Source organism: Thalassophryne amazonica, chromosome 3, assembly GCF_902500255.1.
Source record: "Thalassophryne amazonica chromosome 3, fThaAma1.1, whole genome shotgun sequence".
Lineage (NCBI taxonomy): Eukaryota > Metazoa > Chordata > Actinopteri > Batrachoidiformes > Batrachoididae > Thalassophryne > Thalassophryne amazonica.
The window spans coordinates 26,552,460-26,565,632 of record NC_047105.1 but is presented as its reverse complement, the minus strand read 5'-3'; the positions used below and the strand labels follow the sequence as shown (position 1 = coordinate 26,565,632).

Sequence of the window (13,173 nt, the reverse complement as noted above, 5' to 3'; positions counted from 1 at the left end):
AACCACCAGACCAACTGAATTTTAAATAAAGTCTTGTGAAATACTGTCACCACAATCCAGCACTTTCAAATGCCACAAATTTTAATATAAATGATAAAAATCATAACCAAAGAACACTTTTACAGTATTAGCATTTTATTTTACTTCAAAATATTTTATTTTACAAAATATATCTTGTCATTTTTGAATCAATTAAAGAGTAAAAACTTAATAAATCAGTTGTAAGTACTAAAAGAAGTTTATGTAGAAAGCAATTTAGCCAGAAGGTCGAGAAGGGGAAGTACTTGACATTTTAAGTACTTGAAGGACACTGGACTCATCGAGAGGATTTAGTACTGCTATAATGGACTGATGCAGCAGGTGGCAGCAGTGCGATGCCATTAAGTGCCGTAGAAGAAGAGAGGGGTAAGTTAGATTTCATCACCGGGACACACGTTTGGAGAGAAGTGCATTTCATGTCAAAATAAAGCTATAAAGTGTAAAAACGGAAGGAAATCAATTGTAAGGCCTGAAAGGAGTTTCTGTAGGAAGTATTTTAGCAGTAAAGTCCAATGAGAGGAGGAAGTGTTGCCTTTTTAAATACTTGAAAGACACGGGACTCATTGAGAGGATTTAGGGTTGCTTTAACGGCCTGATACAGTAGGTGGCAGCAGTCCAACAATAAGGATGCCAGCTGCCATTAAACGCCGTAGAAGAAGAGAGGGGTCAATCAATCAATCAATCAATTTTTTTTTATATAGCGCCAAATCACAACAAACAGTTGCCCCAAGGCGCTTTATATTGTAAGGCAAGGCCATACAATAATGATGTAAAACCCCAACGGTCAAAACGACCCCCTGTGAGCAAGCACTTGGCTACAGTGGGAAGGAAAAACTCCCTTTTAACAGGAAGAAACCTCCAGCAGAACCAGGCTCAGGGAGGGGCAGTCTTCTGCTGGGACTGGTTGGGGCTGAGGGAGAGAACCAGGAAAAAGACATGCTGTGGAGGGGAGCAGAGATCGATCACTAATGATTAAATGCAGAGTGGTGCATACAGAGCAAAAAGAGAAAGAAACAGTGCATCATGGGAACCCCCCAGCAGTCTACGTCTATAGCAGCATAACTAAGGGATGGTTCAGGGTCACCTGATCCAGCCCTAACTATAAGCTTTAGCAAAAAGGAAAGTTTTAAGCCTAATCTTAAAAGTAGAGAGGGTGTCTGTCTCCCTGATCTGAATTGGGAGCAGGTTCCACAGGAGAGGAGCCTGAAAGCTGAAGGCTCTGCCTCCCATTCTACTCTTACAAACCCTAGGAACTACAAGTAAGCCTGCAGTCTGAGAGCGAAGCGCTCTATTGGGGTGATATGGTACTACGAGGTCCCTAAGATAAGATGGGACCTGATTATTCAAAACCTTATAAGTAAGAAGAAGAATTTTAAATTCTATTCTAGAATAACAGGAAGCCAATGAAGAGAGGCCAATATGGGTGAGATATGCTCTCTCCTTCTAGTCCCCGTCAGCACTCTAGCTGCAGCATTTTGAATTAACTGAAGGCTTTTTAGGGAACTTTTAGGACAACCTGATAATAATGAATTACAATAGTCCAGCCTAGAGGAAATAAATGCATGAATTAGTTTTTCAGCATCACTCTGAGACAAGACCTTTCTGATTTTAGAGATATTGCGTAAATGCAAAAAAGCAGTCCTACATATTTGTTTAATATGCGCTTTGAATGACATATCCTGATCAAAAATGACTCCAAGATTTCTCACAGTATTACTAGAGGTCAGGGTAATGCCATCCAGAGTAAGGATCTGGTTAGACACCATGTTTCTAAGATTTGTGGGGCCAAGTACAATAACTACAGTTTTATCTGAGTTTAAAAGCAGGAAATTAGAGGTCATCCATGTCTTTATGTCTGTAAGACAATCCTGCAGTTTAGCTAATTGGTGTGTGTCGTCTGGCTTCATGGATAGATAAAGCTGGGTATCATCTGCGTAACAATGAAAATTTAAGCAATACCGTCTAATAATACTGCCTAAGGGAAGCATATATAAAGTGAATAAAATTGGTCCTAGCACAGAACCTTGTGGAACTCCATAATTAACTTTAGTCTGTGAAGAAGATTCCCCATTTACATGAACAAATTGTAATCTATTAGACAAATATGATTCAAACCACCGCAGCGCAGTGCCTTTAATACCTATGGCATGCTCTAATCTCTGTAATAAAATTTTATGGTCAACAGTATCAAAAGCAGCACTGAGGTCTAACAGAACAAGCACAGAGATGAGTCCACTGTCCGAGGCCATAAGAAGATAATTTGTAACCTTCACTAATGCTGTTTCTGTACTATGATGAATTCTAAAACCTGACTGAAACTCTTCAAATAGACCATTCCTCTGCAGATGATCAGTTAGCTGTTTTACAACTACCCTTTCAAGAATTTTTGAGAGAAAAGGAAGGTTGGAGATTGGCCTATAATTAGCTAAGATAGCTGGGTCAAGTGATGGCTTTTTAAGTAATGGTTTAATTACTGCCACCTTAAAAGCCTGTGGTACATAGCCAACTAACAAAGATAGATTGATCATATTAAGATCGAAGCATTAAATAATGGTAGGGCTTCCTTGAGCAGCCTGGTAGGAATGGGGTCTAATAAACATGTTGATGGTTTGGATGAAGTAACTAATGAAAATAACTCAGACAGAACAATCGGAGAGAAAGAGTCTAACCAAATACCGGCATCACTGAAAGCAGCCAAAGATAACGATACGTCTTTGGGATGGTTATGAGTAATTTTTTCTCTAATAGTTAAAATTTTGTTAGCAAAGAAAGTCATGAACTCATTACTAGTTAAAGTTAATGGAATACTCAGCTCAATAGAGCTCTGACTCTTTGTCAGCCTGGCTACAGTGCTGAAAAGAAACCTGGGGTTGTTCTTATTTCTTCAATTAGTGATGAGTAGAAAGATGTCCTAGCTTTACGGAGGGCTTTTTTATAGAGCAACAGACTCTTTTTCCAGGCTAAGTGAAGATCTTCTAAATTAGTGAGACGCCATTTCCTCTCCAACTTACGGGTTATCTGCTTTAAGCTACGAGTTTGAGAGTTATACCATGGAGTCAGACACTTCTGATTTAAAGCTCTCTTTTTCAGAGGAGCTACAGCATCCAAAGCTGTCTTCAATGAGGATGTAAAACTATTGACGAGATACTCTATCTCCCTTACAGAGTTTAGGTAGCTATTCTGCACTGTGTTGTTATATGGCATTAGAGAACATAAAGAAGGAATCATATCCTTAAACCTAGTTACAGCGCTTTCTGAAAGACTTCTAGTGTAATGAAACTTATTCCCCACTGCTGGGTAGTCCATCAGAGTAAATGTAAATGTTATTAAAAATGATCAGACAGAAGGGAGTTTTCAGGGAATACTGTTAAGTCTTCTATTTCCATACCATAAGTCAGAACAAGATCTAAGATATGATTAAAGTGGTGGGTGGACTCATTTACTTTTTGAGCAAAGCCAATAGAGTCTAATAATAGATTAAATGCAGTGTTGAGGCTGTCATTCTCAGCATCTGTGTGGATGTTAAAATCGCCCACTATAATTATCTTATCTGAGCTAAGCACTAAGTCAGACAAAAGGTCTGAAAATTCACAGAGAAACTCACAGTAATGACCAGGTGGACGATAGATAATAACAAATAAAACTGGTTTTTGGGACTTCCAATTTGGATGGACAAGACTAAGAGACAAGCTTTCAAATGAATTAAAGCTCTGTCTGGGTTTTTGATTAATTAATAAGCTGGAATGGAAGATTGCTGCTAATCCACCGCCCCGGCCCGTGCTACGAGCATTCTGACAGTTAGTGTGACTCGGGGGTGTTGACTCATTTAAACTAACATATTCATCCTGCTGTAACCAGGTTTCTGTTAGGCAGAATAAATCAATATGTTGATCAATTATTATATCATTTACCAACAGGGACTTAGAAGAGAGAGACCTAATGTTTAATAGACCACATTTAACTGTTTTAGTCTGTGGTGCAGTTGAAGGTGCTATATTATTTTTTCTTTTTGAATTTTTATGCTTAAATAGATTTTTGCTGGTTATTGGTAGTCTGGGAGCAGGCACCGTCTCTACGGGGATGGGGTAATGAGGGGATGGCAGGGGGAGTGAAGCTGCAGAGAGGTGTGTAAGACTACAACTCTGCTTCCTGGTCCCAACCCTGTGAGTTTGATTTTCTCATAGGGACACCCGGTTTGACAGGAGCGTGTTTCGTGTCAAAATAAAGCCATAAAATATATATTTTTTTAAGTTAGCGGTTTTATACGACGATATAAACGGAACATGGAAAAAAAAATTGGACAGAAATCCATAAACGGAGGTTTTGCTCACATCTTTACCTTCAGAAAGCAATGAGCACGGTGACAGAGTCGCTGCCCAGAACACCACTGCGCACACACGACCGCTTCCTGTAATGGCGGCCTCCGTATGGAATACATTTTAAAGCAAATTCCGTCCTTCTCTCCCGTTTTGTGTCGAAATGAAGCAATAAAATATTTTTTTTCAGTTAGCGATTATAAATGACGGAATAAACGGAACCAGAAAATAAAAATTGATGGACATCCGTATACAGACGGAGATTTTGCAGCCATGCGAAGTGATGCGCCTGACGTCATGACGCATTGGAAACGCACTGGCCTGGCGTTATGACACGTTGGGGGGCGTTAAAACGTCGCGCTGAAGCTTTCAGTGTGAAAGGCCCTTTAGCCTATAAAGTAATGTTTAGCCAAGACAACTCGCGTCGCTAATTAGCATGTAGCTGACTTGAATACTAGCTTGTAAAAGGTCATTTGTCAAAAAACAAACATGATATATTCTTATACTGTACTTGTTAAATAACAATAGAATGCCATATATGTCAGTGTACTACAAATTCAGTGTATACTATAAATTTAGCTTGGGTAATTAGCATGTCGCTGTCTTGAATACTTGAACAGGGAGGTGTAATGATGGCGTACTTTACGCCAGAAATCCAGGTTCACTTCCTGATGTCAGCCAAGCTCCTAACTAGCACTTTGAACAGGGGTGCTGTGGAGGCAGTGTTCCCAACTCCTCAGTAAGAAAAGTAGCTATTGGCTGTCCTAAAAGTTGCCAGAAGTCGCTACATGATGTCATCAGCTAATCTGCATATTATCTACATATTATGACATTATAACAGATGTAGGGAAAAAATGTTGTGGGAGAGATCATTTAATACATTATCAACCTTTTAATATTGTTTGGTAAATTCCATATTCATAAATGCAGAGTACTGAAAAGGAATTCACACAGACTTCTCGCTGAATTTGAACAATATATAAGCAGTATTAAGCTCATAGATTCTCCTAAATGTCAAAACTGTCACGCTCAACACTGAACTTTTTAAAAGAGAATTCATGTTAAAGAAACACTTTACTTTTGTTATTGTACAGCTTATTTTTTTTCCTATCTCTTTATAATGATAATACTGTGTCCATTTACTGTTAATGTATTTGTTGAAAGGCCACGTCTATGGGTCCGGTACTGGTCAAGTAGGCGCTCTGCTATTGACACGGGAACATTTCTGTGACTCTAGTGGATTTATTATTGGTCCAGAAGATGATTTCTGTATCCATACCGATAATACCATACCGGCGATGCAATTGGCTTTTACTGACATAATGCAATCATCAGATGTTGCTCACTTATGGACAGGTACGGGAGAGCACATTATTACCCACACTGATACAGAAATCCTCTTGCTGTACCTTTTATTCACGCTCTGAAGGTACAGGAAAATATGCTGTATCTTTAAGTAGTGGACTACGGCTGCAGCTCGCCGGTTGGAGGGAGAGAGAAAGTGGGCGAAGTACAGCGCGACATCGGCGGAAGGCGGGCTAACTAGCTGTGAGCTAAGCTAAGAAGCAACTTAAAGCGGGCAACTCGGAGCGAAAACAGTTTTCAACGGGACAGAATAAAGGGAGTTTACAAAACAAATTTATTAACTACTAATAAGGTCCATTTCTGCGTATTTGAGCTCCATCTTGGCTGTTTCCAGTAGGTTTCACCCTGGCACACTCTGTGCATACACCTCTATGCTTCTAGTGTTACGCTTGTATACTAGCACATGATTTTTCTCCTGATACGCCCCGATCGCAGCTTCCAATTCACTTAATGTGCCAAACTTTGCCTTCGCTTCTAAATAAGGCAGTAACATGACTACACATGCACAAATATTCCCATAGCCTTTCGCGGAAGTGGTATTGATACGGTACTGTATCAGTAATTACCATTCCTATTGGGCCGGTACCGTCCCTATAGACACTCCGTTGTTGAAATACAGTTTAAAAAAAATGTTGTGGGAGAGACAAACAAAGTGTTTCTTAGTTTGTTTATTTATTCTGCCATTAAAATTGGCTATCACTTCTCAAAATAAAATAACTTCTCAAGGCCAGAGCTTCTCAAAGTCTGGAGACTAATCACAGTGCAGCAAACGAGGTAAGTAGGCTGACTGAGTCTGAGTCAGATTTGCCATTCCACGTGGGAACAGCCGCGGAGGCATCGCGCATTGGAACACGGAGGATTGCAGATATCCCTCCGCTCAGTGCTTTGGGCTCTGTGGCTTTGCAGCAGCAGCGGACTGAGCCGAGGTGGGGAGACCCGCTGCTGCTCGGTGAGAACAGAGATGAGATCAATACGTGGTTTCACTTTTAAGTCGCTAAACACTAGAAAAGTCTCCAGTGATGCCAGGAAAAGTAGCTAGATTTGTTGCGAGTCGCATTTGAGAAAATAAGTCGTCAAGAGGATTTGGAAAGTTGCCAAATTTAGCAAGAAAATCTCCAAGTTGGCACCACTGTGTGGAGGTGGACAGACACGTGTTGTGAGGCTAGCCACATTAAATAAAGACCTCTTCTTGTAAAAGGCAATTTGTAGAAAAAAACATGATGGCTTCTACTAATGTGTTTATTATATAACAACAGGATGCTATATACAGTTAGCATACTAGAAATTTGACACTCTACAAATTTAGCTTGGGTAATTAGCATGTAGCTGGCTTGAATACTATCCTAAAAATGGTCTTTTGTAGAAAAAAAATGTATTCTTGTAGTGTGTCTATTACTTAACAATAGGACACTATATGTACATTTACGGCTACAAATTTTGCTTGGGTAAGTAGCATATAGTTGCCATGACTACTAAATTGTAAAAGTTAATTTTTTAGAAAAAAAATGTGATTTTATAATACATTATACAAATACAGACTTGTATACAGTTCCTGTACTATAAATTCAGCATCCTACAAATTTAGCATGGTGTTTAGCTTGTGTTTATTATAGAACAACAGGAAACTATACATTTAGCGTGCTACAAACTTAGCCATGCTGTCTTGATGTTTTATGTGATTATTAGCTCAGTACTGAGGTGGGACAGCCAGAGTTGTCACCTTTGTACCTACCCTCTTCAATACCTCCTATTTGTTTATCAAACCTTTATTTTCTGCTTTTCACCTTCAGTAAGACACAGTCTGTCCTTTGATGTAAATACCCAGGCACACAAAAGCACTAATCGCATAAAACTCTCTGTAATTAGGGGAATGAAGGCTGCTGATTTGATCAAAGCCGAAGACATTTCCATATCTCTCCAACATGTCAACACATCGAGGAACAACTCTAGGAGAGACAGCAACACGGTCATTTGCTCTTTCTTCTCTTTCACTCTCACTGCTTCTGCCAAGAAATCTAATTAACTGGAAGAGAAATTGCAAATTGGTTTCCATAAAACACACACCTGAACACCTGCAGCTCAAACTGGATACTCAGTAATGAGCAGCAACCAAAGCTCAAACATGGTCCGGGACCAAACGTGCAACCAAACAATGGGAGCCAATAAAATCTGAAATAAAACACATCAATGTCTATCTGTGCAAAACAGAATTCTGATGTTCAACAACTTGATCTGCAAAAGCTATGTTCACCTGGAATTACACAACCAGCTAGACATCACCGAGGACAGAGGAGATCGCAACGCGGTCATATGAATCTTTGCAGAATGACAAACTACCTTTTTTGGGGTTGGTATGTTTAATTTGGGTAAATACATTGTGTTGTTTCGCCAAGTCAAGTGTGGGAGCATGCACTGGTGTCATGCAAACAACACTGTGGAACCACCCTGGGTCCTGGTAACCATTCAGGCAGACAAGCGGACCTTTCCCCCTTCTCGAAAGCAATCTAGCTGCCACAGTAAGGTCAAAGTGGGTTTGGTCATTTGTCTCCTCCACACATGGGGTTCTCGACACTAGTTCAGCTGGATCATGCACAAAGAAATGTGCCACATGCCCAAAATGTTATAGATGATGCTGCCTCACAATGCAAGTTATAGTCTTCATCAGGATGTCTCCAAGTAACTGCTCGTTTGATGCCATCATTCCAGCGGTACCCAAAGATCCTCCAAAGAGACCTAGTACTAAAGACATCCAGTGGTCACTTTAGGTCACTGATTAGTGTCCAAGTCTCACACCCATACAGTAAAATAGGAAGCACCAGGACCCTAAAGATTTGGACCGTCATTCTCCTGCAAAGATACTGGCATTACCAAATACCTTTATCCAGAGATTCCCAAGTGTCTCCTATCTCTGAGGCCAAGGACCTAGAGACACAAACATCACTGTTGAGTTAAGTGCAAGTCTCAACAACTTGAACCCTTTCACCAAAAACAGATACACTTCTGATGGCAGAGTTCAGGAAGTCAGAGAAAATCTGGATCTTAGTCTTAATCCCGGGCAATCACAAACCCAGACACTCGCTCAGCTTCTCACGTGCTGCAATCAGAGAATCCACTGATTCTGCAAAGATCACAGTCAAGGTCAGTAAACCTTTTCTTCAAAGAACACACATCACACAATATAAGATGTATAAAATGGGCTTCTCAGACTCTGATGTTTGTTCACAGTGTGAGCTAAACACCACTGACACCTATTTTCATTCCCTTTGGCTCTGCTCACCTGTCCAGTGTTTTTGGTCAAGTCACTGAAAAACTGTCCTCTATCATGGGACACAGAATTCCCTTATCTCCTAATTTATGTTTACTTGGAGACACTACAGTTATTGAACTGCCAACTAAATCTAAATCTATAATTGTAGCACTGACTATTGCCAAAAAAACTATTTTGCTGCACTGGAAAGATAAACAATCAATCAATATTAACCACTGGTCAAATCTCCTTTTCCAATATATATCAATGGAAAAAAATATCAACTTCATTAAGAAACCAATTACCACAATTTAATGAAGCATGGTCCTTATTTATCAACTCATTAAATTTGAACTGGAATTTGGAGGTCTGATTTTTGCCTGATGCCTGTTAGGCAACGTCACTCTTTCATTGTTGACCTACTAAAAAAAAAAAAAGTAAACCTTTCCTTGTCATCAAAGGCTAGCACCTGGTTTCCATAACCTGACCCAACACACAGTCCAGAAAGAAAATAATCGAAAGACTAACTGATGAAAAAAAAAAAGTAGCTGTGGTAATTAACATGAACACACTTCAGTACCTACAGTCAGCGGGGAAGGTCTTTCCTAGAACATTGCCATCGTCAGCTCCTTTTGCTTTAAGATTTGTCGTGTTTCTCAGACATTCATGTCAGTGTTCTACTTTTTAACTAATAGCCCTATTCCACAGAGGTCCTTTCCATCCTGAAGAGCAAACTGGGGCGCGTTCTGAATCATCAGAGTAATTTCTTAATCCATCTTTGTCAATCTTAAACAAACCTGGTATATGGAGTTAATGCCATCATCAGCACCAGATTTGAAATTGGTGTCAAATTTTCGAACCGTTTGAAAATTTTGTCCCAATTTGCGAAATTGCCACTATTGTGTGGTAACTTCTGGGTGTTTGTAGCCTTAATTGGGGTATTCCTCATGAATATGGCTTAAAACTTGCTTTATCGTCCTTCATCGGGGTAACAATTTGAGCCAAAGCAGCGTTTGTTGCAACATGCATGAAAACACCATTCAAAAACCTTTTTCTTTTTTTTTTTCTTTTTTTAATCAGATCTGACAATAACGAAGCAGAATTTACTGACGATATATAACATTTAAAGACAAAAACCAAGAGGACACACAGTTAAATTTACTTAGAATTTGTGCAAATCATTGTTACTCTCTTTACATCATCTTATTTCCTTTTTTAGTCCACTGAATTAAAACCAAACAGGAGGAACAAACTGTTTTAAAAAGTACTGGTCTGACGAACAGGCAGGCAATCTGGATCTGACAATATTCTCAAAAATGGTTTTAAATGTGTTGAAGGGGAACTTTTTTTTTCAGTGAGCACATCTCTGAGGACAGAAAGTAACATTTGCACAGTGTTAATGTCAGTTGCAAGTGGGGAGAAAAATCGAACATTTTTGTGACTTCTACCAAAACCTAAACAACAATTAGTGCTGAAGCTCGTATTATATTTCTGAGAGTCAAAAATCAGCCAAACTCACAAATCTCTGGATCAATAAATCGCTTCACTGGACCCATCTGCACCGAACAGCTCAAACTGGAAACCAAATTATTTACTTTTTAGGAAAACACTTGGTTTTTGTTTAGAATTTAAAAAAAAACTATTTGAACTGATTTTTAGAAAACATTACAAACTCACTTGGCAGTATTCTTTTTCATAATTTGCCAAAAATGTCATTTCTGCATAATTTTCTGAACAAATCTTATCTAAATCAGCTGCATTCACATTTCTCCCCGTGTTCCGTCTGCGCCCGCCGGATGGACCAGATCCGCAATTTGAGGACCTCAGAGTTCGAATTAGGTTTTAGTGAAAGGACGGATGGGTTTAATGTACCAATGTTGCCCCCTATCGGCACAGGAGCGAGTAGCAATCTCTCCCTCGCCATTACGCACGGAGCCAGAGCGACTGTCCTCCGCGCCGCACCGTAAATGTGGAGCCAGACACGGGGAGAGAGAGAGAGAGAGAGAGAGAGAGAGAGAGAGAGAGAGAGAGAGAGAGAGAGAGAGAGAGAGAGAGAGACCGAGTGTTTGGAGACACTCTTCCCTTCAATGTGGACTCTTTTTGCGGACTTACAGGTCCTGAATACCAAACAGCAGAAGGTGCCGAGAACCGCTCAGATACACAGAATGTGGAGGAGGAACTCGGCAGTTCTGATCAACTTTCACTTTACTGGAAATAAAGACACAAAAAGGCGGGTTTCATCCGCTGCAGAAAAAAGTAACAACAACAACAACAAGCGCACTTTCATTTCTTCTATTTTGGTCATTTGATATTATTAAATCATGGGTTTGTTTTTCTTTGTTTTGTTTTTTTTTTTTTGGGGGGGGGGGGGGTCAGTGCCGCCTGCAAAGCTTTAACATCCCATTATTGATCAGAGCAATCATCGATCAGTGATTAAAGCGGAGAAACCAGAAACTCTCCAAACCCGCGCGGCGCGTAACAAGTGCCAGAGGATCATCTGGTCCCACCGACGCGCGCACCGGAACTATGCGCATATTTTACAGCAGTCAACTCGTGTTTCAGAGGACAAATCCAACGTCAAGGCAACTTTATCTTCAGCGATTTTCAGGAGTTTAAAGTCATCTATAAGGTGGATTAGTTACTTCAGTCGGATGCTCCCTGTAATTCACGAACGGGAATTTTAATTCAAAAGAGATTAAAGTCAGGTGAAGATGCACGAGACAGTTTGCTTCCACATGGAACCACCACGCGCCGGTGCGCGCGCTCCCCAAATACAGAAACCCCACTGAAAACACACCAGTAATTTAATGAGCATCAGCTGTGCGCAGCGCAAAATGGAGAAAACCTAAAAAAAAAAAAAGCCTAAAAAAAAAAGAAAAAGTGCACAATCAGACCGCAGTAGAACTGCACCGACACTCCGAAGCAAAAGAACTTCAAAACCAAAGTGCAAAAATCAAGTAGAAACAACACGTTTACGCAAAACTGTGCCAGGATTTACGCGCACCTGCGCTCCAACAAATTCTGTTCCACAAAGCAAAACTGCACTTAAAACGGAATTTGTGTGTGTTTTAACTGGAAAATCAGAGCAAAACCTGCACAAGAAATAGTGTGAAACATCTTCATGTTTACTCTATTTCACTAATCAACTGTGCAGAATTAACGAGTCATTAAAAAAAAAATCCCCCGAAAGCAGAAAGGTAATAAAGAAACAAAAGGATTTACCTGGAAAGAACTGTCCATCGGCTAATCCTAAAAACACGCAGAAGGTGAAGAGTAGAGGCAAAACGAGAGAGTAATTCCGTTTCGACATGTCTCTTTGTCTTTCTTCTTGTTTTGCGCAGTCCGATGGATTATTTTACATTCTCCCGTCTGGTCCTTAAAGTCCAGAGTTGATCAAAAGAGCGCAAACAGCGATAAAATCCTCGCATTGGTGGACAGAAGTCAGAGAAAGACGCGGCACGGAGAAGTTGGACGAGCGTAAGGAGGAGCTCGCTGCGTCCTCTCCACCCGGGGGCGCGCCTGTGTGGCACAGAGTGTGCGCGTGTTCGCGCTCAGACGGTCCGTGACAGACTGGAGTTAAAAAGCAGATCAGTGCGCCCCAGACACGCACGTAAAGAGCACCTGAGCGACGCGTGGAGGGCTTCCGATTGGGACTTTTCACAATAAGATGAGAGCGACAGCCGACCGGAAACCGGCGCAAAGAGCAGCGCATGATTTTATCACTTCATGCTCCGAGAAAGAACACATACACACACACACACATTACTTCCTCTGTCAACAAAACAAAACACGTCAATATGTTGATTGCACATATGTTGGGTCCAAACATTTTGACATTTACATATTAATTGAAACCATTACATGAGAGCAGGTAACTCAGTGGTTAAGGAGTTGACCTACCGATGTGTAGACAGGGGTTCAAATCCCGTTCATACTGTGTCTTTGAACAAGGCGTTTAATCTCCACTGTCCCACTCCACCTTGTGAGTACTGGCTGTGGATGGGGAATTAACCTATGACAGACTGGTGTCTTGTAGACTGTCACCAACTTTACGCTGATGACTGGATATAAACACAGGTGTGGTTTCCCTGTATTTTCTTTTCCGACCGCTCAGGTTTATTCTAAATGCACATGTGCAATCGGCGCTGGAGTCTGGTTGTAAACAAATGATGTAGGGAAGGGAGATGGGTTAGGGCAACAGGTAGG

The 13,173-nt window shown here is 40.6% G+C and overlaps 1 protein-coding gene across 1 annotated transcript in view; it reads right to left on the bottom strand.

The window, feature by feature from the left end:
* The window catches only part of ptprt (protein tyrosine phosphatase receptor type T), a 1,196,058-nt gene extending 1,183,525 nt beyond the window's left edge, over positions 1–12,533 (bottom strand). The window contains exon 1 of the mRNA XM_034165958.1: positions 12,190–12,533. Coding sequence (XP_034021849.1) covers positions 12,190–12,277 — 88 coding nt within the window. The 5' untranslated portion in view covers positions 12,278–12,533. The remainder of the gene's footprint in view (positions 1–12,189) is intronic.
* Between the last annotated feature and the right edge of the window lie 640 nt (positions 12,534–13,173).